The sequence below is a fragment of the Lytechinus variegatus genome, chromosome 3, assembly GCF_018143015.1.
Source record: "Lytechinus variegatus isolate NC3 chromosome 3, Lvar_3.0, whole genome shotgun sequence".
In the NCBI taxonomy this organism is placed as follows: domain Eukaryota; kingdom Metazoa; phylum Echinodermata; class Echinoidea; order Temnopleuroida; family Toxopneustidae; genus Lytechinus; species Lytechinus variegatus.
In genome coordinates this window covers 53,293,078-53,321,047 of record NC_054742.1, presented here as the reverse complement: position 1 = coordinate 53,321,047, position 27,970 = coordinate 53,293,078, and the positions used below count along the sequence as shown (strand labels likewise).

General features: G+C 38.9%; 1 protein-coding gene across 3 annotated transcripts; it reads left to right on the top strand.

Moving 5' to 3' along the window:
• The first annotated feature begins 8 nt into the window (after positions 1–8).
• On the top strand, positions 9–27,221 carry LOC121411354 (MAP7 domain-containing protein 2-like). 3 transcript variants are annotated; one of them, XM_041604030.1, is made up of 11 exons: positions 9–159; positions 11,457–11,950; positions 12,398–12,830; positions 14,315–14,679; positions 14,740–15,102; positions 16,368–16,471; positions 16,961–17,188; positions 19,638–19,869; positions 22,691–22,812; positions 23,270–23,768; positions 24,588–27,221. In XM_041604030.1, exons 2-11 carry the CDS (start codon positions 11,479–11,481, stop codon positions 24,914–24,916), a joined length of 3,147 nt encoding a protein of 1,048 aa, XP_041459964.1. In that variant the 5' UTR covers positions 9–159; positions 11,457–11,478; the 3' UTR covers positions 24,917–27,221. The 3 variants fall into 3 exon arrangements, with proteins under 3 accessions (XP_041459964.1, XP_041459963.1, XP_041459962.1); XM_041604029.1 differs by having other exon boundaries at positions 14,315–14,709; XM_041604028.1 differs by having other exon boundaries at positions 14,315–15,102.
• The last annotated feature ends 749 nt before the right edge of the window (positions 27,222–27,970 follow it).

The following is a 27,970-nucleotide window of genomic DNA, read 5'->3' as shown; positions in this document are numbered from 1 at the left end:
GCTTATTTTAGCATGCATAGCAAGGAGCTAGGTCTAGGAGCTTCTTGCTTTTAGTTTTAATCTAGAGAGGGTTGACCGACTGTAGCTGTATGGGCCGTACGTCGTACCGCAGCTTGATCTAACGTTCTTTGAAATTGCATGCATCTTTACGATTTAATGGTGAGTAAACTACTAGTAGGCCCTAGATCTAAATGGCATCGTGATCCCGGGGGGGGGGGGGGCACTCAGTATATAATGCATAGTGGGTATGTGCCGCGGAGGGGACCCCCATTTTTACACTCAAATTTCCGTTCCAAGGCATAGCATTTTTGCCTTGTTGAGAAAAAGAACGAAGAACGCCGCTCCAAGGCATGTATTTTTCCAAAGTGGCTGCTAGAATGGATCAATTTGAGGCACAATTAGCAGTCAAAGCTGATGTTTCAGTAACAAATGAGCTATTTCGCAGGGTTGAGAAGTTATATGGAGATAGTGAAGGTATGATGGGGTGTCCAAACTTCGCGCACTTTTCCAAAATATTCATCAGGCTTAATTTTGTCCACAAATTATTCATAATTTATACAAAACCAATTCAAGAAATAGTAACCACATGGACGGCAAGATCGTAAACTATAAAATCATGGACGAAAATGTAAAGTAGGTCACTGGGTTTCGCCGGTATCGCGATCTCAAAATTCTATTCCGATCGGCGAATGCGGGCTGTGCTGGAAAACCGTTCAGAAAAAGTGTGACCTAACTTCGCGCACCAAAGCTTTTGTGGAGATTTAAACAAAGACTCAAGCTCAAAAAGTGAAATATTTATATTAGATTGATGGCAAAATGCTATGGAATCGGTTAGTACCACATTTAACTCACATTTTTATGATTTCTGCTTGTAAAATGGTGATATCGTGATGCTTGTTGCTTTCTTCAAAACGGGCGCTAACGGTGACAAATTTGCCGATCTTTTGCCAATATTTTCATGAATACTGGACTAATCCTAAAGAAACTTTCAGCGAAGGGTAATTTTAGGTCGCTTTTCACATTGATGATGTCAGATTTTAAGGATATTGGCTAGTTTTGGAGATAATGACCGTCCGCGAAGTTTGGACACGCGCGAAGTTTGGACTCACTGCCATACTTGGATGAATATTGACCGGCTATTCAGAGATGTTGATCAGTTGCAGGCCAGTCGCAGTGGTATGGATGAGTCTGTTACTGCTGCATATATCAATGAAATGGATGCAAGAAATAAGAGAAAGAAAAACGTGATATTTTTCAATGTGGAAGAGGAAGGTGATGACATAGCATCTTGTAAGGAGCATGACGCATCTGTTGCATCAAATCTAATCTCCACGATCGATGGGTCGGTTGGTAGCGTTGATGCTAATGACTGTAGGCGACTTGGCCAGAGAAATGCAAGTCAGGGTAACCAAAAACCCAAGCCTCGCCCACTCCGGGTGACAGTAGCATCTGAGCAACAGAGGGATGCTATACTGATGAAGGCTAGTAGGCTAAGGGAGAGTGTAGCGTCTAAGCACATTGCTATTCGTAAAGACATGACACCCATGGAGAGACAGCGTCACCGTGAAAATGCTAAGAAATGGAGAGCACAGCATGCTCAAACTGAACAGGGCCCTGGATCTGGAAGGTCAGAAAGCCTCCAATCCAATGGGCATCCCAAGACAACCCCGCACAACCATACTGGGGCGCAGGATCCATCTGGCTTTCCCCCATTGGGTGATAGTCGACAGGCAAAAAAGTAATTGACTTTTCGCACAAGTGTGATTGTAAATATGTTAGTTATTGTAAATGTGTTAATAATTGTAAATGCGTTGGTGCTTATATTCAGTTAATCCGTTGTGTTAGGTGTTCCAAGCAAAGTGTTAGAGCTACATGTAATGTAAGAATTCAAGATACAAAAGATGTTCCAGAATCTTTATCGCCACCCCTAAATACACAGTTGATCGATAACACAATTATACTTGAAAATCATACTCCTGATACACTCTTAAGTACACAATCAATTGATGATAAACTCTCACTTGATGACACTCTGTTGGATACACAGTCAAATGGGGACACTTTCTCCAATTCACAGTCAAACGATGACCTGCTTAAATCTTTGAGATGTATGTACACAAATGCTGATTCGTTGCGTAATAAAATGGCTGAACTTAAGACTTTTATCTTGAACGAAAAACCCCACATTGTTGCTGTTACTGAAGTCAAACCGAAAAATTTCAGGGAAATTCAACTTGAAGATTTTACTTTAAATGAATATGTAATACACTTCACTAATGTTACCAATGCCCCTGGTAGGGGTATTATCATTTATGTTCATGAATCATTGAGTGCTAATGCCGTCAACGCATCATTGCACCAAGACTTTAATGAAGTCGTTTTGGTTGAATTGCATTTAAGGAGTAAAGATAAGCTTTTAATTGGTTGTTTTTATAGAAGTGACAGTGGAAGTAAAGCAAATAACATGGCATTGTTAAGCACAATAGCGAGTATTTCGAGGACGAAATATAGTCATATTCTATTAATGGGGGATTTCAATTACCCAGATATCAACTGGGATTCATGGACGACTTCCAAAAATGAAAATAGTGAAGAATTTCACTTTGTTGAATGTGTACGTGATGCCTTTTTGTATCAACATGTAACACACCCTACCCGATTCAGACATGGGTTCAAACCGAACATCCTTGACTTAATTTTCACAAATAGAGATGATCTTATTTCAACAGTTCAACACTGCAGTCCCTTGGGTTCTAGTGACCATGCTATATTGCTGTTCAATCTGAACTGTTATTATGACCAGTCCAGTAACATGAAAAAAGTATTTCTTTACGACAAAGCTAATTTTGTTGATATGAGGGAAGCCTTGGCTTCATTAGACTGGCGTACTCTCTTTGCATCTGCAGGTAATGATGTCGAAAGGCAATGGTGCATTTTCAAAGGTAAATTGAAAGCTGCTCAGGACAAGTACATTCCAGCAAGAACAATATCTAGAACACAATCGTGGGGCAAAAAAGGTGATTTCCCCATAGATAAAGATACTCTTTTACTAATAAAGAAAAAACATAGGAGTTGGGAGCGTTATCTTAGAGATAAAACAGAAAGCAAGAAGAAGACTTATAACAGGCTTCGTAATAGGGTCAAAACAGCTACTAGACGACTCCAGAAAAACTGAAAAAAATATCGCTAAGGCAGTTAAATTGAATCCAAAGAAATTTTGGCAATATGCGCATTTCAAAACAAAAATTAGAACTGGAGTGGCATCTCTTAGGAATCCACAAACAGCTGAACTTGTTGAGGGAGATCGCGATAAAGCAGACATTTTACTAAATTATTTTTCTACAGTTTATACCACTGAGCCTCCTGGTGATATTCCTACACCTTCCCAGCACAATATAGTTGAAGATTTTGGTGAAATTGTGGTAAATGAAGATAGTGTTCTTTCTTTGCTTTCCAAACTTGATGTTTCTAAGTCTCCAGGGCCAGATGGGTTCCATCCTAGGACTTTACGTGAAGTAGCTCCAGCAATTGCTCTACCTTTGAGTATCATTTATAAGACCTCTTTACAGAAAGGTGTTGTTCCCTGTGACTGGAAATCTGCCAATGTGAGTGCTGTTTTTAAAAAGGTGATAGATCGCTTCCATCAAATTATAGGCCGATAAGCCTCACATGTATAGCTTGTAAACTTTTGGAATCCATTTTACGCAATGAGATCCTTGATCATATGAATTCAAATGGATTTTTTAGTGATAGGCAGTATGGGTTTTTGCCTGGTCGTTCTACTATGCTGCAGTTGCTTAATGTCGTTGATGAGTGGTCTAAAGCTCTTGAAGAAAGGGTACAATTGATGTAATCTATTTAGATTTTATGAAGGCCTTTGACAAGGTACCTCACCGTCGACTGCTTGAAAAGGTCCGTAGTTTTGGTATAAATGAACATGTGGTTAGTTGGATCGAGGCATTCCTTGTTGGAAGGAGACAGAGGGTGTGTGTGAATGGCGAGTTCTCAAGTTGGGGTCATGTAGAAAGCGGAATTCCGCAAGGGAGTGTCCTTGGCCCTGTGTTATTTTTGTTATACATCAATGATCTTCCAGACGTTGTTACTGAAAGTAATGTTTATCTTTTTGCTGATGATACCAAGCTATTCAAGTTTATAAGAGATCAGAATGATTGCAATTCACTCCAGAGAGATCTTGACCATCTGAAATGCTGGTCAGAAAAATGGCTGCTGAAATTCAACCCCAAGAAATGTAGTGTACTCTCTATTGGTAACACACAAGACCAGCAGGAAGCTTTTCCATACACATTAATGAATGATGCGCTTGAACATGTCACCTCCGAAAGGGACTTGGGTGTTGTAATTGATGATAAACTCAGCTTTGAAGAACACATGCAATCAAAAATAAACAAGGCCAACAGGCTTATGGGCTTAATCAGACGAACTTTTGTTTATCTTGACAAAAATAACTTTGCTCTGTTATATAAGTCGCTTGTCCGACCACAAGTTGAGTATGCCCATGCTGTGTGGAACCCTATACTGAAGAAACATATACATGCATTAGAGAACGTACAAAGAAGGGCAACAAAATTAGTCCCTGAATTAAGGAAGCTTTCCTATCCACAACGACTTAAACGGTTAAAAATCCCAACTCTGGCGTATCGAAGAGTTAGGGGTGATATGATTGAAACATATAAACACTTTAATAGTTATGATCAATGTACAAAACTTAATCTAGAAGAAAAATATAGTGAACATACCAGGGGTCACAGTAAAAAATTGTTCATACCAAGGACAAAGACCCAAAAATATAGGAATTCTTTTTATGTTAGAATACGTAAGACATGGAACAGCCTAAATAATGATGTTGTCACTGCCCCAAGTGTGCACAGTTTTGAAGCTGCCCTGGATAGATGCTGGAAAAATGAGCCAATAAAATATGACTACGAAAGCCCTGTTCCCGGAAGTGAGCCAGCCATCTTGAGGAGGAAAAACCTAGAACTGAATACAGAGGCATAACATGCCTACATTCAGAAACTTCCCTAGATGCCCTAGATAGCATTTTCTTCTTATCGAGAAAAAAGATGAGAGAAATCCGCTCCAAAGCTTCGCATATTTTTCGTTAAGCTGCTCCGATCGCGTTGAATGAGCTGCAATTTTGGTGAAAAGCGGCCGCAGAGCTCCCCGGCGGAGGCCGCGCTAGCTGCATCATGCACGCATGACCGTTCCGTAGGGATGCATACGCGCTCACACGCTGGCGATCCGTTCCAAGGACCCCCGTTTTCACAAACATTTGTCGTTCCGAAGCCCGTTCCGAGGACCCTCCTTTTTACAATAAGCCCGCTCCAAGGCCCCCGTTTTTTGTCTCGCCCGCGGCACACCCCCACCACTTTTTTGGTCGAGTGCCCCCCCCCCGGGATCGTGATAGAGTATGGACTGCTTTGAGTGGCATGCAATGGTAATTCTAGGGGGGGGGGTCACTCAGTAGGATGGGGGGTCGGGTGTCCGGACACTTTATCTTTTTGAAGCCTTCTTTTTTGTCTGTGAATTACACTAAAAATATGAATTCATTACTTGTAATCATTTTCTATTTTGTTCTTTATATTTCCTAACATTTTGTACTAAAAATTGATAAAACTTCGCTGGTAAATTTTTCCAAATGACATTCTGAAATTGATCGTCCGGACACACAACCCGTCCGGATACACAACAACTGGGTATACCGTAAGTAACGGTGTATTAACCGCACCCGTGTATTAACCCCAACTTTGGACAAAAAAAAAAAAATCTCACATTTACATGCATATTTGAGGTACGGAGAAACAAAATCTAAGTTTTTAAGATTTCAAAGTATCCAAAGAGATTACCGGTATGCAGAAATATGCTGTTCTTGATCAATTCATCTACAAATGTTAGAAAGAGAACGGTCCGACAATATTGGCAACTTACACACTCGCTCACCTCACAGTCACAGTGTACACACACAGCACTGCCATTACATTGCAAACTACGATACAGTACAAGTCATGCCAGTACATCTTATCAAATTATGATCTGTGTCTTTCCCAGTGTAGGAGGAAGAAACATTCACATTTCTTGCATCACAATCTCACAATCACTTTCAGAAATTTGATGTCTTAGCATGAATTTTGGATACGGGATTATAGGAAGGTTCAAGAAACAAAGAAATTGACATTTTTTCCAGTTGTTTTTTACGGCTTCGTGCCGTCTCTCTCATGCGTGGTTTACATGGTATCTTATGAAAAGCAAACAGGAAGGAAAAAAACAAGCTGGCCGGCGCGAAACGGGACTTTGAATAGCGCCAGCTTAAGTCGCACTATAACCACATTACAACGCAATCTCTAAGCTCACTCAACTCTCGCTCAGCGGCGCGGTGACAAAATATTACCGAGTATGCTTTGCGTCTCTTTTAAATTAGCCAGGGAACTTCACTACTTTGAATCGAGAATAAAGTCAAAATTAGTGTCATGAAGGTGGGTGCGTTTGTTATGGACAACATTTAATTAATATTGCAATAATCGCTTCCCATTACCCGCGGCTCATACCCCTCTAAACGACATTGCCTGGGCGGCTACGCCCGGCCACTCGATGTGAACTGGCAGACATCGTACATGTACGGGAGGGGTTACGGCGGGCTGGCTCAGACCCGTCACCGTGTATAAACCGCACCCCCGACTTTTGCTTCTATCCCGCCGAGAAAAAGGTGCGGTTAATACACCGTTACTTACGGTATATAATGCTTAGACTTAGTGGGTACATGGTGAGACTACCACATATCGACCACCTTGCGCGCGTTAAACTTAAAATAATTGCGTATTACAAACGATAAGCGTGGGAGAGTAGGCCCAGTGTCATACAGTCATAGAAACGGTAAGAAGCAATTTTACAAGAAAAAAAGAAGCAACAAAAAGTAAAAATTTAGCCTTTAGGGGAATTAGGAACAAAATTGTATTGACCAGACCCAAATCCCGCTGAAAAAGCAAGAAATTCGATAGGAAGCGGCCTTAGCCAGTAGAGGCGCTGGTCAGAAAATTTATTGGGATCGTCCCAGTTTACAGGGACTGTCTCAGTTTATAAGGATTTCTTCACACAAGAAATCTAGGAAAGGTCATTCACCTGTTGAGTGCCGACACCAATCAAGAGTGCTAGTCAATGTAAACATCGGGTTTCATAACAAGATTATTGGAAGACGGCAAGTCATAATAAATAAATGGTGAACTGGGGGGAATTGAGGTCACTGAATCTATTTTTAGCACTATCAATTCCCCTAATTGCTGTCTTTGTTCCGTAGGGAGAAGTGAAGAAAAAACGTCCCCATAAACAAGGACAGTCTCAATCTATCAAGACATAATTTGTCTTGGTTTATAAGGATATTATTGTTTTCTGGGACAATCCCAATTTTTGGACCAGCGCCTCTACTGTTAGCTTAGAAGTGACTAGATCTAGTAGAACAAATATCCGTTGTCAATCGTAGAATCATGTGCCGGAGCTCGCAGTGGAAATAGTGAGACGATCATTTAGCATGTTGACATCATAGAACTGTTTGAAAGAGTAAAAATAAATATTTCGCCACCTCAACAAGAATCGGCCGTAAACTTAGTGTATCGCGGGTGGTCGGTTTCAAAAGACGGGTGCAAATGAGCAAATGTAAAATCGTCGTATTCGTTGTTCATCGATATATATATGCAGATTGAATCGCAGTCGCCGAGCGAAACATGGGAATCTGATCTGCTCAATTTTCGGCAAAAATGAGACGAAAACAGGGTAAAATTGATGAATATTTTCGCAGATACGATGCTTTGAGAAGATTAGGTGGTCGATAAGGGGTAGATCCACTCGTGCCGCGGAGGGGACCCACATTTTTGTCTCACCTGCGAAGCAAAGTGAGACTATAGGCGCCGCTTTTCCGACGGCGGCGGCGGCGTCAACATCAAATCTTAACCTGAGGTTAAGTTTTTGAAATGACGTCATAACTTAGAAAGTATATGGACCTAGTTAATAAAACTTGGCCATAAGGTTAATCAAGTATTACTGAACATCGTATTAGAGTTTCATGTCACATGACCAAGGTCAAAGGTCATTTAGGGTCAATGAACTTAGACCATGTTGGAGGAATCAACATCGAAATCTTAACCTGAGGTTAAGTTTTTGAAATGTCATCATAACTTAGAAAATATATGGACCTAGTTCATGAAACTTGGACATAAGGTTAATCAAGTATCACTGAACATCCTGCATGAGTTTCACGTCACATGACCAAGGTCAAAGGTCATTTAAGGTCAATGAACTTTGGCCGAATTGGGGATATCTGTTGAATTCCCATCATAACTTTGAAAGTTTATGGATCTGATTCATGAAACTTGGACATGATAGTAATCAAGCATCACTGAAAATTTTGTGCAAGTTTCAGGTCTCATGATTAAGGTCAAAGGTCATTTAGGGTCAATGAACTTTGGCCGAATCGGGGTATTTGTTGAATTACCATCATAACTTTGAAAGTTTATTGGTCTAGTTCATTAAACTTGGACATTAGAGTAATCAAGTATCACTGAACATCCTGTGCGCATTTCAGGTCACATGACCAAGGTCAAAGGTCAATGAACTTTGGCCGAATTGGGTGTATCTGTTGAATTACCATCATAAATTTGAAAGTTTAATGATCTGATTCATGAAACTTGTACATAAGAGTAATCAAGTATCACTGAACATCCTGTTCGAGTTTCAGGTCACATGATCAAGGTCAAAGGTCATGTAAGGTCAATGAACTTTGGCCATGTTGGGGTTTTTTGTTGAATAACCATCATATCTCTGTAAGTTTATTGGTCTAGTTCATAAAAAGTGGACATAAGAGTAACCATGTATCACTGAACATCTTGTGCGAGTTAGAGTAGTATTCAAAGTCAGCACTGCTGCTATATTGAACCGCGTGATGCAGGTGAGACGGCCAGAGGCATTCCACTTGTTACACTTAAATTTCCGTTCCAAATCCAAGGCATAGCATTTTTGTCTTATTGAGAAAAAGAACAAAGAAAGCTGCTCCAAGGTGTAGCATTTTCTTATCGAGAAGAAAGAAATCCGCTCCAAAGCTTCGCATATTACAACTTCATTTCCGACATTTTTGCGCCATTGATTTTATATTTAAAGAAGAATTCATCAAAAAATGAGAAAAATATGACAAGACGGAAGAGACTTGCCCGATGTTTACGCCGCCATCTTGTTTCCTTTTGTTCTTCGCCAACGTTACAGACACTTGCGTCGGGTAACGTTGGCGAAGAACAATACACTCTACTTACCCGAACTTCGAGACCGTTTTTTGTCTCGCCCACCAGATGTGAAGGCAAGACTTAGGGATCCAAATGTCGTCCGTCCGTCACAAACCTGTAATGACACATAACTTCACAACCGTAATTCGCTTTTCAACCAAACTTGGATGGTAGATGGAATTGGGGGACCTGCTTGTTATGCTGCAGTCGGAGGTCACATAAGGTCAAAGGTCATTTTCAGGTCAACGTTAAAGTTTACATGCAAGACTCTTATGACACCTAACTCCGCAACCGTAAGGCGCATTTCAACCAAATTTGGATGGTAGATGGACTTGCAGTTGGAGGTCACATGGTAAGGTCAAAGGTCATTTTCAGGTCAACATTAAAGTTAACGTGCAAGGCTTTTATGACAAGTGTTATTCCATCCCAGTCATTTCACAATGAAGTTTCGATACAATTCTGTTGCGTCCCCTCGCAAATCAAAATATTTCTGGTTATTTTCATAAGTGGGCGAGACACAAAATCGCTTTTGCCTTGTTTTAAAAACACTCACTTGCCCGATTGGACAATTGACTTTGATAATTGCCTGCCCACAAGTCATTTTCACTTGCCTGGGCAAGCAGGTTTGTCGCACCCTGCTCTAGGAGTCTTCTGGCTAGAAATGCACCAGTGTGCGGCAGGTTCAGCAAACTTGGTAATATACCACTCAATTCAGCAACACACTCTAACATACATACATGTACACACCACACTTTCACTACACTAGCTCACTTTCACACAACAAAATAATCCGATGACATGGGCAAAATCTCTAACAAAAAGTTAAACTTTTTTCACAAATTAAATGAATATATTGTGCGTAAAATATGTCACACTCGCTATTTTTTACCATCACAGTTAAGAAAAGGGGTTTAAAAAAGTTGATATTTCATTGTTTGCTCTCTGTTAGTGGATTTTGGAAACATGTCCTCACTTTAAAGGACAAGTCCATCCCAACAGAAAGCTGAAGTGAATAAAAAGAGAAAAATCCAACAAGTATGACACTTAAAATTTCATTGAATTCGGATGTCAAATAAGAAAGTTATGACATTTTAAAATTTTGCTTAATTTCACAACACATATGCACATTCCGGTCGGTATGCAAATTAGGGAACTGATGACATCACTCACAATTTCTTTTGTATTTTATAATATGAAATATGAAATATTCTTATTTTCTCAATATCCTGTGAAACAAAGTTTTATTTCTCCCTGATCATGTGGAATTACCATTTAATGGTTCAGTCAAGTTGGTCCTAAAGGTCAAATCTGTAAAAATAGAAATATTGTACAATTCAAACAATAAAAAACAAAAGAAATAGTGAGTGACATTGATTTTCTCATTTGCACGTGACTAAATTGTGCATGTAACTATTTTGTGAAAAATGAGCAACACTTTAAAACGTCATAACTTTCTTAGTTTACATCTGATTTTGATGAAATTTTCAGCATTATGCTATTTTGATTTTTCTCTGTTTATTCAAATCAACATTTTTCTTGGGTGGACTTTTGACCTTTAAAGATAGCACTCTTGCAAGCAGATGAAGGCTGCCATTTTTTCCCGGAAGTCGATGTATGATAAAAAAAATATATACAAGTGATATAATAACATTACAGTCCGACCTCTCTTATCCGGATACGTTGGGACCAGCACCAATCCGGACCAGTACCAATCGAGTTTAGATTGAAATCTCATTTCCTCATGTACCGGTATTAGATTGAATGGAAAAAAAAAATCTCGGCAAGTTTGCGTCCAGATAATCGAGAGATCCGGATAAGGGGAGGCCGGATAAGAGAGGTCGGACTGTAACACCGCGAATTTGCAGTCCCTAGGTGCGGCCATTGCATGCGTGCCCGCCATTATCACATGCGAAAGCCAGTGGTCAAATTGACTCTTTCCAGTATATCCTGGTCTGAAATAGCCCAGTTAAAATAGGGTTAAAGGGGTTAAGTCCAACTGGTAAATTCTTTTTATTTAATTCTTAAATATTCATGAACATACTGTCTTTCCTTGTCACATCTTCTTGTCCAACATTCTGCTGCTTTCATGGCTTATTGTCATCAGCGACGTCCTCACAGCATTACTGTTAACAAGATCCTATTTCTAATTTTATTTTAATTTTTTTTCATTTGCAGGTAAAAGATATTTCCTGCCATTATGAACTCGCACAATAAGTACCCAAATAGACAAGGTGAACGTGGAAGGTTCAGTCTATCTTCTGGCAGCATTCTTGGTCCAGCTCCTAACATTCAACGGCTAGATGACCCAAGGTCCATACGCTCAGGAGTAATGAACACGTATCAAACCGGGAGTGCTCTGAACCAGTACCAAACTGGGAATGCTCCGAACCAGTACCAAACTGGGAATGCTCCGAACCAGTACCAAACTGGGAATGCTCTGAACCAGTACCAAACTGGGAATGTTCCGAACCAGTACCAAACTGGGAATGCTCCTATGGTCAGTTATCCGCAGTTGTCAAGTTATTCTAATAGAAAAAATGTTGATGATGGAGTCAAAAGTGGAGCTGGTGACAGAAGACCAACTAGATGGGATACAGATGACAATGTCCGTGACATGTCTAGATCGGGAAGCAATAGGAGTAATAATCACTCTCACACAAAATCACCAGGTAAGTGTTTAAAGCTGGAAAAAAATGAAAATGATTAGATACAAGTGGTTAATCTTTTATGACTTTTGGCTTTCTGATTGTAATCAGATTATTGATTTATAATATATCGCAGAGTTTAGCACCATGCTTGAGTGATCAAGCAGATCTTCCACTGTATTGTGTCTTAGAAAAAAAATCCTTATCTTAAAAGGTGGTCGACAAATTGTACTTCATAATCTAGTGACAATGCGGAATAATATCATTTACCAATGCCACTTCTTATTTTATTAAAGACTTGTACAATTCAAATTTTATTAGCACATTTTATTTGGAACATGTTCCATGAAAATATTGTCAAATCCTATGAAAAAAATTACTACAAAAATTTTGATTTTGCAATAATATAATAGTGTAAAAGCAACTTGTGATTGACATCAGGATTTTTATTCCATGATTTTGTATTCCAAGGAGGTAAAGGAAATAAAGGAAGAGCTAACCAAGGAAGAGGAAAATCAAATTATGACTCTTCGTCTGATCGGCAACCTTATAAGATGGATTACCAGTCTTCAAGCCAAATTGGACAAGTCTCTTCCAAACCTGCTGACCTATTCTCTCTGTCAAGAGACACACCCAGGGATGTGCCAAGAGACATACCTAGAGACATACCCAGAGACATACCCAGAGACATATCCAGGGAAATCCTTGGGGACATACCCAGGGATATGCCCAAGGACCCAAGGCAAATGGAGGCTCCTATGGACGTGTCAAGAGCAGACTTCGACTTTGGCGGAAATTCCAATCAGATGAGCCCTGATGTAACAAGTGAATACACTGAAAATCTGGCAGCCAAGGTTCAGATGCAGAAGGCATTCTTGCAAGAACAAGCCTTGCTCCTTGAGATGTAAGTAAGATTACCCCCCCATGCCCCCCATTCGTGATTCAACTAATTGATGTTTAACCCTATCTCGGCCGGGAGGGCCTTGGAGACCCCCCAACAATAAGCGCAATATTTTTGGCGCATGAAATTTTTTTTACCCCGCCGCTCGAGCGGCTCGCTGACTTTTTACTTTCAAGTCTTGTGCATCTTTTGAGACCAATTTTGAGTCACCCAGGTACGTGGTTCCGAAATTACACAACATTTTAATAAAAATTTTTTAAAACAGTGTATGGCACTTCGATATATAAGAAATTCATCTGATATTGCAATTATTGTCTCCTGCATAAGCGAGACTAGGTGCCGCTTTTCCGACAGTGTACTAATTATGCATAAATTAATATAATCACTTAATAGCAATTTGCATTTACTTATATAATTTTGTAGATTATGTCCCAAACAACCTGTGTGTCAATTTTCGGTGCGATCGCGCAATCACGGCCGAGATCTCAAGTGCCGGTATATGATCTCCCAAAATACCCTGGCCTAGATAGGGTTAAGACATCAGGTACAAAATCCTTATTTTCCAAGTGTTTTTTTTTATAAAGTAAGGTGAACATGATTTTTTCACGGATGCCTCTGTTGAGATATTTCTTTGTCGATGGTCATAGCTCTTTTGTAGTTATGCTTATTAATCAGGGATGTGAGAGTTCAGATTTTTAGCTGATTTCAGATTTTTGTTTGTTTGATTTTCAGCTTAATTTCGGCTTTTTTTTTGGCTCTCTGTACAAAAAGAATGGGAGCTCGTTCTGTTTCAGACTTTTTCACCACTCTTCAGCTTTTTTATTTGTGACCACTCACACCCCTGATTAATGCAATGTTGAAAAGGTTTCAGTTCCTCAGTAAACCAGTTTTCATTTTCATCACCCATTTACTAAAACTTGGAAAGAATGGAGTCTGGATATCTTTGTCTTCCAAATTTACTCGGTCATGCATAGTGTCACTCAGTGATATAAGGTATTAAAAAGATGATTAAATTGCTCTTTTACATTCTTGAAAATGTAAATTGCATTATTCAATGATTACTTCATATTAGCGGTCTAAATTTGAATTAACTTTATTCTGATACTGTACAAACTAAAGAAGGAAATTAAAGCATCAAAGTTGTGAGTAGTGAAAATTTTTAATGTAGATTTTTATGTGCCACATTGTATTAAAATGAAAGTTTCTTCTGTTAATACTCCTTTTATAAAAAGTACACCATTTATTCACAAACTGTCTTTAAAGGGGCAGTCCACCATGAAAATGCATTGATTTTATCTCACTAGATTAGGAGCTGCCAGTCATCACAAATAAAATCTTTTAAAATTCATTACTCTTTTATTCGTTGACAGATTTTCTTCAAATTTTCTGCTTTTATTAAGATCAAATCAACTTATCAGGTTGACTTTCCAGTTTAGTATATTGATTCCTTGCTGACATTATCACTGTATATGCTTTTCTGAATTTAGGGAGCGTAATAAGATAATGATGGAAAAGCAGCTAGACATGAGGCGCCATTTAGAAGAATCCAGACACGATATGCAGTGGATGAGTGGAAGCCGAGGACAAGATGGAGAAGGAGGTAGAGGACTTGGTGGTGGAGGGGGTGGTAGAGGGCTACCAGGCTTTGGAGGAGGCATAGGACAAGGTGGTGGTGGAGGCAGAGGACTGGGCAGTGGAGAATTCATTGGACAGCAGGGCTTTGGAGGAGGCAGAGGGCAACAAGGCTTTGGGGGAGGCAAAGCACAAGGCGGTGGTGGAAGAAAAAAACAGGGCCGTGGAGGAAAAGGACAACAGGGCTTTGGAGGAGGCAGAGGACAAGGCGGTGGAGGAGGCAGAGGACAGCAGGGCGGTGGAGGAGGAGGCAGAGGGCAGCAGGGCGGTGGAGGAGGAGGCAGAGGGCAGCAGGGCTTTGGAGGAGGAAAAGGACAAGGCAGAGGAGGCTTTGGGGGAGGCAAAGGACAGGGCGGTGGAGGAGGTAGAGGGCAGCAGGGCTTTGGAGGAAAAGGACAGGGCGGTGGTGGAGGAAAAGGACAAGGCGGTGGCGGAGGACAAGGTGTAGGAGGCAAAGGCCAACAGGGTGGTGGTAGAAAAGGCAGGCGCCAGTCAGGAGGAGACCAAGGTGGAAGAAACTTTGGTGGGACACAAAGACAGCAGATGCATGGTCGTGGAAGACAAGGGGGTTCCCAAGACCGGTCTCAAGACAGGAATAACGGTGAAAAGCAACAAGGCCAGAAGCGCAAGATGGACTCACCAGGTATAGATATTTTCTTACTTCCTCACATGTCTCTAACTTTAAAAGACCAGATTCCCACTTCTATATTGGGGATCATCATCACCCCACATTTGTGGTAGAAAGAAGCCAACAAAAATATTTTTAGGCAACCAATCCTGGAACCAAGTTCATCATGCAGGCAAGTCCCAAAACAAATAATTTTGAATGGAACCACTTTATTTTATATTTCATTATCTGGTTGGACATGAAATCGATTTTATACACTTCTTGTGTCTACCCTGCATGGCACAAGTTAGACATTTAGGTGCTGCCTTTCTAGTGGCGGTAGCATTAGTATTTTCATCAACATTACTGCTTAACCAAGGTCAAGTTTTTTTAGTATTATGACTTTAGAAGTATAGGGACATAGGGTGATTCAAGTATCACTGATTATTTGACATAAGTTTCAGGTTACGCGTAGAGACAAGGGTCATGTACTGTCAATTGTCTATGACCCTGATGTGGTTTAAGGTTAAGAATTAGTATTAGTCCATATTCCATTAAAAAAAACAGATTATGAAGTATAAAATCATATTATGTCAGGTTACTATTGGAGTGAACTTTCATGTGATCAAGGTTACAGGTCGTCTCACGTCAAAAACTTCGATGAAACTTCATAGTTTGTCATTGTTTCATATACCCAAAGAGTCTTATTTATTGATTCCCTTATTCCTTGGACATCCAAAATATCTATTATTGGAAAAGGGAAGTGCTTGATATAAATGTCAAAACAGTCAACTATTGAATTGCGTAATGCAGACAAGACAGTCAGAGGCGTTCTATTTGCTTTTGTCTCGCCTGTGTTGCAGAGCAAGACTACAGGAAACCGCTTGTCTGATGGTGGCAGTGACGGCATTGTTGACCGCATTGAAAATCTTAGGGTTCAGATAGTCAATGGCACAAACATAGTTTCATATAATTAATAACTTAAAAACCATAAAAAGATTTTAAAAATTACTTAATTTGTATTTCTTAGTTTATATTCCAGCTCTTTGTGCAATAGCCCAAGTTAAATAAAGGTTAAACCTATATATATAGTATATTTATATATATTGTATATTCATCAATTGTGGCAATATGATTACTTCACTTAATGTTCCAAACCAGTTGATTAACATGACACAAAGATAAAATGATAGTGAAAGTCAATGAGCTTACACATTTTTACTCATGATGATATGTATTAAGATAAGAATAAATGTAATAAAAAAGGCAACCAATAATCTCGAGTTATTTTATTTTTCCAGGAAACAGTGGTAATAAGAATCAAATAGCAGGAGGACCACAAAATATTCCTCCTTTGATGTCTCCAAATCAACCAGCAATGAAACGGATGGCCTATGGACAAAATGTAAGATACGTATATTGTGTTCAATTAATAGCTTCAGTATAAAATGAATAATTACAGGGGTAATATTCCTCCAATTTAATTGGAATTCTGATTTTTTGCAATTAGAATTTGGCTTTAAACCTTTAAAAGTATATTTAGTACTAAACTCTGTGTGGGTTTCTCATCAAAATTACACCCCCCAAAACAGTAACAAAATGTTTTATCAATGTTCATTTAACAAAAAATTCTTACCTATTTCTTATTTTTTATTCTTTTGATGAAAATAGTTGGTGATAGTTCTATCATAAACAATTATAGGGCAAAATCTCCTTTTATCCAAGAATGATAAGGAACTGGATGCTGGTAGGGGATACTTCGATTTTGAAATTATGTGATATTGAAAAATATTAAGTGTTCTATAATGTTAGGTAGTTAATAGACACATTGTGTTTTTCTTTTTTCAACAGTATACATTACCATAATATTACTCTCTTGTTCATCATATCATAGACGCCTGTAGATAAGGCTGGAGATAGAGGTCAAGCCCCTGGAAATAAAAAAAGAAAGCGCCGCAAAGCTAAGAGACAATCAACGTCATCAGGTCCTGGGTTTAGCCCAAAAGGAAGGGATGGGTCGAATCCTGCTGCTAAGGGTGGCCTTGCAGGTTCTATCCATGGAGGGAATACCAACAAGCAGGTTAATAGTGGTGGCAACAAAGGTGGAAAACAAAACAAATTGGTTAGTTACTATTCAAAATGCAACTCCCACTTCTGAATTAAAAATTAATGTGTGCTCACTCATGTATGACTTCAAAGACCATTTATATTATAATACATTTCTACATAGAATTTAGCCATTATATGTAACAACCAATATATCAAGTTATTTTTCACATAATGTTTTCATTGAAAGGTTACACCTTTTTTAAAGGTCTCTTGTAGGCCCGTTTCGGGTACACGGGTACACGTGTACACGCACGGTCAAGTCAGTGCACGTGTACTAAATTCCATCACCGTGTACACGGTAGCATCTGCATAAAGCTTGCGTGGGACTGTAAAGTCAGTGAACAAGCTCACAGCCTCACATTAATTCTTAGTTCTCAGACACTGTACATGTTTTAATCACTAATATGTCAATATATTTCAATTAACCTAGAGTGAGTTTACTTCCAAAATCGCCGATTTAATCCACATTTATTCTGGAGAGTCAAGTTTTTGTACCACACGAAATGGGTATGCTCCGGTCAGTGCAGGGCCCTAGTTAGCGCCGACGTTCGTTGGATGCGCATTTTGCATACTGTACCGTACATGCATATGCACAGATCGCTGCAGAATTGAGTGTAACTGAAGTTATCGATTGATTTTCATTATTTTATTGCCAATTTGAGGAGCGTGTGTTTGTAGGCTTGTAGCACATGTGTATGAGCGTATAACAGGTAACTGGAAACTCTCGAAAGCGTTCTTCAATCACTTTTAGAGCCAATTTGAGAATCACCAATTGCGACAGCGATCATTGCTCCAGTTACGTGTTATACGCTCATAGACATGTGCTACAAGCCTACAAACATAAGCTCCTCTAATTGGCAATAAAATAATGAAAATCAATCGATAACTTCAGTTACACTTAATTCAGCAGCGGTCTGTGCATGCATATACGGTACAGTATCAGAGATGCCAACCCTCCCGATTTCATCGGGAGGCTCCCGAAAATTCATCCCAACTCCCGCCCTTACGATTACCATCCTTATCCTCCCGAAATTACGATTTTTTTGCATTGATCAAATTAGATTGGAAGGACATGTATCGTCTGCTAACTTTAGCATGTAGTAACTCCATTACGTTCGCTGCTACTAAATTCTGAGTGAAAAGTAGACAAATAAGGAGCAGCGAAAAGCTGGTGCATGTGATATGCCCAACGGGAATCCACTGTGCACCAGGCCGGTAGGCCCGGCTAGCTTCGCGAGGCGTGTGCGCTCGCGGCCACTGGATTTGTCGAGTCGTGCGGTGGAATATCGGTGTTTGATTCCGGCGTATTGATGGGTTGATATTGACACGAAATGGCGGAAAATCAACAAAAGAAGACCAAGAAATGGTCTCAGAAGTATAAGACTGAATACAGTCTCCAGTACCTGTGTGTTCGGAAGTCGGAAAGAGGAATTTACCATGCATTTTGCGCAATTTGCAGCGTGGACATTTCAGTTTAGCAGGGAGGTCGTGATGATAATTCGGAAGCACTTTCGTTCGGGAGCAAACGGCATAGGCCTATGGACATTGCGATGACAAGATCTTCGAGCTCCACTAGTAGTTCTAGTACCCTGTTGTCTTTATTTTACCAAGCAAGGGACCAGCGCTGAGCTTTTCTTTACTGGATTTATAGTGGAACATAACCTGCCTATAGCCGATAGTGATAATTCATCATTATTATTGTTGAACAGGTACTTCTTTTGTCCCCTCATTTTTTATTTACAATGTGAAAATGCATATTTGATATTTTTAATGTTAAAAAAGTGGGAACAATGTTTATTTCAAAACATGTGAAATGCCCCAAAATAAGGGTCAGATTGCACCAGAGAGCATCTAGAAACCCAGAGCTTCCAGGGCCCTAAGGCGGGCCCTGGACCCCGGCCGCAAGGGTCGAGCGCTGCGCGCTCGAGATGTCAATGGATGTGCGCTACGCGCACATAATTTGGTGGCAGTTGCAAATCCTCCCTAATTCTGATTTCCAAAAGTTGGCATCTCTGCAGTATGCAAAATGCGCATCCAACGAACGTCGGCGCTAACTAGGGCCCTGCACTGATTTATTTTTGCATTCTTTATTAATTTAATGCGTAAATGAGTAAACTTTTTAATTGCACCAATTTTTGTTGATTGATACTTCTAACTTGTCAGGTAAGCTTTAAAACCGTGACTTGGCTACATGTAGGAAACACTGAAAAAATACCGTAACTCACTCAGTGTTTACAACGTGTACACGACCGAAAAACACGCCGTGTACACGTGCATCAAAAATGGACTTTCAAACCGGGCCTAGTCTCTTGGGTTGTTTATATTGCATATTTCATTGATATGATTCTTGTGTATATATTGAAATAAAGACGATTTTTTTTACTCAGAAATGAATTTTATAGAAAAGCAACAAACATTGAACCATTTGATGTGACTATCTATTTGAATGAAACCTTTTACAGGGAGATGCTGGTGTAAGCAAAGCAGAAGGGGAATCTGCAACTGCTAAACCTGCAGACAAGACTGGTCAGTCCTTGACCAAAAAGTCTGACCAGGCTCAGGAATCGCCTTGTACAACCAAGGCTGATTCTGCAGCCACTGCTGATTCCCAAACCAAATCTGGACCAGCATCCAAGTCAGTTCCAGAAGACCAAGTGGAAGAATTAACCGTTTACAATCCGAACGTCTCCGTGGGTAGGTTACCGCCTTGAGCCTCCAGGCTGTAGGTGATCGTTTATCCCAACACCCCTCAAGTTTATTTTACTATTACTATCTCTACTGCCATGGCTAATGACAAATGTCCTAATTGAAAGTAAACATATGATCAGGTTGTGTATGAGTTAGAAACAAGTGTCTCTTTCTCTTACCTTCCTGTCTATGCAGACTCTTTTCAAAGATGTTTGCATTGAAAACTATGGCTAGTGTTCTCCTAATGCTAGGTTCCTACTGTTGTGCTATTTTCATGAACATCGCAGTTTGCTTTTAGTAGCCGATTGTAGGAATATCGCATTGACCTTAGGGACAGTGCTTATTCTTCTCGTTCTTAACTCTAGTCTCCTCAAGTGGCAGTGCTCAGAGGCTTCAAATCGTGCGAGGTTGACGTGTTGGTTTATTCCAATGTAAATTTTAACCCGCGATTTTGGAGTATGATTAGATATTAGGATTTGATAAAACTGGTGCATTTATGATCAACAATCATCTTGATCGTAGATTTTTTTTTCTTTTTCATATTAAAAGAAAAATGCCTATGATCATCACTATTGTGACAAATGACTTCAAAATCTTACAAGAACTGAAATAATTACCCTGATTTCTGATTTTATTGATGTGAATTGTGAAAGTGGGAACCTAGCATATAAAGGAAACTTGATGTCCATATCCTAGATGCCATAATAGGACCTGGGAATAAGGGCAATATTGGCCATAGAGTCAGAAGGTGCACTTGCATTAGTATCATACTGATGCAAGTGTTGAAAGTAAGCATAGACAAGTAATTGGTCAGATGGCAGTTTTTAGTGGTCTTGAGTAACAGATGCATTTGCCTATGCTGCTACAGAAAAACAACTTTGTCAATGCACACAACTAGATTTGTTCAAATTTTTACTGAGGGTTAGTGGAATACATATGCCCCTCAACATTACCACTGTGAAGCAATGTGAATGTACCACACAAGACTCAGAAATGAGGGTCAGCAAAGCTGATATAGCATAGCTTGCCTAAGACACTTATCAAGATGCACCGGTATCTGGAGGATGTGGTCTTTGCATATCTTTATCATGCTACCACTGGCTGACTCCTCTTATGTGGTATATGTAATTTGATGTGATATTTCCTTTAACAAACCGATTGCATTTTCTTTTGCAATATTCAAGTGATTAATTGCAAGTCCTTGATTAATGGCCCACTCACTTGCACAGTAAGGTAGCTTAACAAAGTTGTGTCCATTGGGTTTTACTGGCATTGATTCATGCCTGATTTCAAAGTGACTATCCCAGCCATATATATCCCCCATTCGTTTGTCTTTGCAGAAATGGAAAGATAAGAGAGAAAAAAGTGCTTGGTAGAATTCCGACTGAAAGACCCAGTCAAAAGTGGCTCATACTTTGGTCGAGGTGTTCCAATATCATACACTACTGCTACATTATGATTCTGTTATTCAAGAGCAGGGAATTCAAATTGGAAGTCAATTGTTCACTTTGTGTTCACACTTTGACTACCAATTGAGTAGGACATAATCTTTTTGTAATACTTTTTTGTCTTGCCTGCATAGCAGAGTGAGACTATAGGCACCGCTTTTCTGACAGCGGTGGTGGCGTCAATTTTGAAATCTTAACCAGGGTTAAGAATTTGAAATGTCATCATGACTTTAAAAGTATATGGATCTAATTCATGAAACTTGGACATAAGGGTAACCAAGTGTTACTAAATATCCTGCCCAAGTTTCAGGTCTCATGACTATTAAGGTAAAAGGTCATTTAGGGTTAATGAACCATATTGGAGGAATCAACATCGAAATCTTAACCAAGGTTAAGTTTTTGTCATCAGAACATACAGATTTAGTTCATGAAACATGGATATATGAGTAATAGTATCACTGATCATTTTGCAGCCTTCGGTCACATGATCAAGGTCATTTAGGGTCAATAAATACATTGTATTATCATATTAATGTTTTCTTATGAATAATTATTCAATAGTTGCTTTCTAAGTCAGCACTTCTGCTACATTGAATCGCATAATGTAGGCGAGACTGCCAGAGGCTTTCCAGTTGTTATGCTTATTTCCTGCTCTGTATATCAGTCAATGTGGCTGACCTTACGGTATGATGGTGTATTTCACACTTCACACCTTAGGTAACAAGACTATGCAAACTTGGTCTGGTATTTCACACCTTGCGAAGACAAAGAACATTTATTAGCCTAAAATCAGAGAGTACTGCACAGTGATTTGTCAAGCTACAGACTATCTAGTTAGTCTTGATGACCTGTGTGCATGTCTAGTCACTGCCAGTTCACACTCTTTGTGGTTATCTTACCCCATAAGCTTGTTTTATGACTTGTATAAATGTTATTTTCAAGAAAAGATAATCATTACCCTATGTCTCTGTTGGAAAAGTGTAATATTAACCCAATTAGAAGGGTTTCAGTATCAAGAATGGAATTTTGAAGAAGGCATTGCACTACAAATGAGGGGTTCATATTTCCTTTTCAAGCATATTTTTGACATTGGATTGCTTGTATTGTCTTATGTTATCAATGTGAATGCACAAAAATGAAAGTCAGATACTTGTACTTTCAAACTGTGTAATAATTATCTATTTCTCATGACGGTGGTTGGTAATATGATATAGAGAGAAGGTTTGATCACAATGGGGTCGGATGAAAGTTATCTTTCATATATCTTTCATGTCCAACTTTCCTCAGACTTTAACAGCTTACAAATCCCAGGAATACAATTCACAGAATGTCGCCCCTTTTTTATATATCTAGATTCTATTCCTTTCCCATCTTGCCAGGTGTACGACATGTGGTTCCTGTTACTGGATTCTTCTGCAAGCTGTGCCGTCGATTCTACACCAATGAGGCCAGCGCCTGGGTAACCCACTGTAGAACAGAGTCTCACTTCAATGTAGTCAAGGTATGGCATCCACCCTCTCCCTGTTATATACCAAGTAATTGCCATCATCGGTGGAGTGTGAAATGTAGTTAAAATTCTGGGACCTCTTTCGTAAAGTTTTACAACCCTGGTAGCTAAGCCATTATCTCAACTACCATGGTAACCTTGAGTTAATAATGATTCACTGTTGAGCTCTGTTACCATGGTAAGTACCTTATGGCAAAGTTACCATAGTTGTAAACTCTTTATTACACAAGCTCCTGGTGTATTTTCTCCTATGATATCTGTGTTTTCAGTTTCGATAGCTTCTCATAGATAACTTATATCCATTTTTAGTCTAATTATTATGAGTTGTGTTCTGAATTCCGAAATTTTGAAAATCCTGAATTCTGAAATCCTTTTACACATCCTTTAAATGCTTTTCTTACTATTCACTACATCTCACCTGACCAGGGCATCGTTTCTTATTTTTGTGCAGGAATTTAACAGGCTTGAAGAAGAGAAAAAAGCTGCAAGGGAGGCCAAGGCTGCTGAGGAGGCAAAAGCTGCTGAGAAGGCAAAGGCCGCTGAGGAAGCAAAGGCCGCTGAGGAAGCAAAGGCTACTGAGGAAGCCAAGGCTGCTGAGGAAGCCAAGGCCGCTGAGGAAGCCAAGGCCGCTGAGGAAGCCAAGGCCGCTGAGGAAGCCAAGGCCGCTGAGGAAGCCAAGGCCGCTGAGGAAGCCAAGGCCGCTGAGGAAGCCAAGGCCGCTGAGGAAGCCAAGGCTGCTGAGGAAGCAAAGGCTGCTGAGGAAGCAAAGGCAGCTGGAGAGGTCAAGGCAGCTGAAGAGACAAAAGCTACTGAAGAACAAACTGCCAGCATGGAAACCAATACTGGTGAGGAATCCAAGGTCACTGAAGAAACCATGGAGGATGACAAGGAGTTTGATGAAGAGGAGCAAATGGATGTATCTACCAGCCAAGATATAGCCCAATCCACAGGTTAGTGAGAGTGATAATGATTGGTTATGATGTATTGGTGTTTTTTCTACAAAAATGGTTATGTTTATAAATCTTAGTTTAGATAGGACATGCAATATCCTTGACTATCCTACAGAGTCACAAATTGAAGGGTAATTATGTTGAGAGCTTCTTGTTTTATGCTTTGCAGAATATTTGGTAAAACAAATTACTGATCATGTACACATGGAAAATTTGATGTAGGGAAGATGGATTCTATGGATGAGTACCCTATGAGATCTGTGGTATTGGAATTGATCTCCTGGGCAATTCCATAAAATGATCAACCTTTTTGTACTTCCACTCCCATTTTGCTCAAGCTTTACTTCACTTCATAAACTGACCAAGTCATTGTCCTCTGAGAACAGTACGGACTGTCAAAAGAACAAGAAATCAGAGACAGAAAATTTCATGAAAGTCCCACGTATAGGGGATCGGACGTACATATATTAAATTACCCTTAGAAAGAGTGAGTTGCTTTAGAGAATGTCGAACAGAGAAAATCTCTTGCCAATATGTTGGAAATGGAACAGTGTGAGAGAGAGGACATATTAATGTGGAAACGTGGTGTAGCGGTTAAGACTCTTAGAGCTTTTGTTGGAATGCTCCCCAGGGAGTACAGAAAGTACATATATCGTGTGCGGGTATGCCAGGATCCGATGACCAGGGTAAAAATAATTGCAATATAAAGAAGGTGCTTAGAAACATTGTGTATTAGCCATATATAAAATGTAACTATTAGTATTATTATTAATATGCACAAGCGGTTTTACATAAATTTCTAATTTATGATCATCACAGGTCAGCTTACTCAAGAAGATGCTAAACCTGAAATGACGTCTCAAGAAGAAGGGACGGAGGAAGTCGAGGACAAAGGAGAAGGAGCAGCAGAGGAAGGAGAAGGGCAGGAGATGACAGATGCAGTGGGTGTAGATTCTGAGGAAAAAGAAGAAGGCATCGAAGGTGTGAAAGTTGATGATGACGATGATGATGATGATGTGGAAGAGGCTGAGGGGGAGTTTGAAGAAGACGTAATTGTAGAAGGAGCGCCAGAGGGGAAGAAGGTGTCTCCTAGTCCTAGGAGGGGTGGTAGGAGAGGACGAGGACGTGGACGTGGGAGAAGACGTTAGAGTTTTCGCAGGTCAATGTGAAAAACTCTTTCTGAAGTCCAGCTAGGGACAAATTCTCAATGAATCATTGTGAGGGAAGAAGGGTATGTTGAGGCATGTCATGATTTTGTATACATAAGGATAAAGAATTTAGTTACAGAATAGATGAGTTACATGAGTGGGTGAAGGGATCTTGTGAGAGGGGATAGGAATGTAGTGAAAGATCTTTGGAAAAGATGTTGCTGAGGGCAAGAAATGGCAAGAGACATGTTATTACATTGTTCCCAGGGGGTGGGGTAGGCTACGTGGTTTGGGTATAATGAGTACAAGAACAAAACCTCTACCCAGGGATTTTTCTGACGGATGAGAATGTACTTGTAGAAGAGTGAAGAAAACAGGTGAAGGTTGTTATGTACATATTTCAAAGTAATTACAGCTTTGGAATTATTTTTTTCTTGTGATTCAAAACTTGTCCATAAAACATGAACTTTACAGTTGTCAAAATAGGATGGATAACAAATGTCTCCATATTTCTAGATCATCTGTTTTAAATAAGCAAATCATGTACATGTAGGTGTGAACAGTAGTGTTATCAAGGGAGACAAGGGGCTCTTAACCCCAGATGCCACATTCACCCATTTTCAGGATGGCACCCACCTTTGTCTGATATACTAACTATAAAGTTTTGAAGGAATGTAATTTCATTCTGCACCAAGTACTATCCTTTTTAGATTTTTCACGGGGTGCAATACAGTATTGAACATTTCCTAAATTTAGTAGATACCAATGCAATTATATTTCTTACCCTTGATATTTAGGGACACATGATATGGATTTATTGATAAGGAATAATGCAGCAAATAAAACATAAAGTATACATTACTATACAAGAAATATACAGGCTTCTGCATAATTTTGGTATAATATTTGTTGGCTTTATTGCTTAAATCACTATTTTCTCTGAATCAAAATATTTTGAAGCACCTGTCAGATGAATATTCAGTATGGAATTAATAGAGTAGCATAAATATTGACATTTTGAATGTGTAAATGTATCTAGTTTTTATTTTGATATGAGTGTATGTGTTTGTTTTTTATTTTTCCTTCATTTTTGTATAATTTTTTTGATAGCAAGTGAATAAGAAGGGAGTAAGATTCACTTGCTATTAGTTCTGAATAGCGATGGCATTTTCCTTCTCTTTCGATCTAGGCTCTGACATTCAAATCAAGATGTATGCTGTATGGAAGTCATCTGGGCATCACTTTTCATGTGAAATTTGAACCATTTGGATGCCTAATAAGTAGAGTTAGGGAGAGATGTGACTAACATGACATAATATATTACCTTGTATATTTCTCATCTCAATGATCTTACAGTTGCCAAAAGTAAATATTCTTTTTCAAAGGAGTCTATATAGCAGGTATTTCCCATGTTTTTCACAAAGTCTTTGGTCACTTCCCATTTAAGCCGACACTCATCTGAAAGTGCCATGATTCAAGAACAGGATATATTCTGCATTCAGAGTTGGGTGTTTTGTTGCATTAAATGGTCTATCATTTTTCTGCAAAGTTTATACAGCATGCCATCTATTATCAAATGTCTTTTTACATGTTGACCTTTGTGTATGATTTTAACTTTTCACAATTTCATGTACTGAAGTAGTCTTTATTGTGCTTTATCAAAAGTGTTAAACAATTATCATTTTTGCTAAATTTTATAAACAGGGAGTATACTGAGATTCTGTTAATGATGTGAAGAGGGTCTTTTTATGCCTTCTCATCATGTTACAATGATGTCTTTTTAAAATAAATCTTCCAAATCTTAAAATATTTCTAGAATCAATGTTTTATTGCATTTTTCCAAGTAAATTATCATTTTATTTGAAATGCAGGAAATTCCAATGATTTTCTTGGTCATTCTTAGAGATAGATTTATTGTCATTTGAAATTCAAGTAATGTTGCCATTGTGAATAAATTTGTCCTTTCGTAAATGCATCCCCATAGAAACATAAAAACTTCAGAAAAGGCAAATAGTTGGTTGATGATAGATTGTAAGATTGGTGTATAGATACAAATGTAATTTCACAAGATTGTGTGTTCTCACAGAACTTCTGTAGTAGACAAATATGTCATTCTAGAAATGTGAGCTTTCATTATCATGATTATTCTTGATACAAATGAGCTATTGAATTTTCTCATTCAAACAAGTAAATTTATTAAATTCATTCATGATAGGTTTTACTAAGTAATTAATTTGTTTGTTGTACCTTGCATTGTAAGCCCATATTTTGTTAATAAACCACTGTGACTTTGTCTGAGCCATGATTATTCTGAATCCAAATATTTGTTTTCCTCTAGCTAATTTATGGTATTATTCAGTGTCTTTCAAAATCTTTGATTTAATCTAAAGGGGTCATTTAAAAGGGAAGTTAACCATAAAGGGAAAGTTCAACACCATCAACATGCTACTAAAAGCAGGATTAAGTTTTTGTAAATATCCACCAAAGATTATCAGATTTATGAATTAACAAAGATTTAATTTTGTGACGTTACATGTGAGCAGGACCCCAATATGTCGTGTGATGTACTGTAAATTCCTAAATTTATTTTTCTCAGAAATATGAAAATGGTTCTACCCATCCATTCAATATATCATCAGACTCATCATGTCATACACACTTCCATGAGTGTCTTCATTAACCAGTAAGAAACATAAATTTATGAACTTGATATATGGGGCAACTGCTGGCATATAACATCACAAAATCAAGATTTTTTTTTTTTAATTCATCAAACCTTCAATATTTTTGTAACTTTTCTACTTTAAAGGGATACTCCGGGCTGAATATATTTGTATCTAAATAAATAGAGTAAAATTTACAGAGCAAAATGCTGAAAATTTTTATCAAAATCTGATAACAAATAATGAATATTTTGTAAAATGGTTATATGCACGCCATCTTGAATATTCATTAGGTGAACTGATGATGTCACATCCTCACTTTCCTTATGTTATTACATGAAATCCTGATTGTTTCATTTTTTCATACATGTGTAAATGATGTGTCTCCATT

Bases quoted from the DNA above. Each gene is read 5' to 3' on its own strand.
- LOC121411354 (XM_041604028.1), top strand. From the start codon at position 11,479: ATGAACTCGCACAATAAGTACCCAAATAGACAAGGTGAACGTGGAAGG. The intron at 12,831-14,314 runs GTAAGTAAGATT...TTCTGAATTTAG, and splicing joins CAAGCCTTGCTCCTTGAGAT to GGAGCGTAATAAGATAATGA. The intron at 19,870-22,690 runs GTAGGTTACCGC...CCATCTTGCCAG, and splicing joins CAATCCGAACGTCTCCGTGG to GTGTACGACATGTGGTTCCT.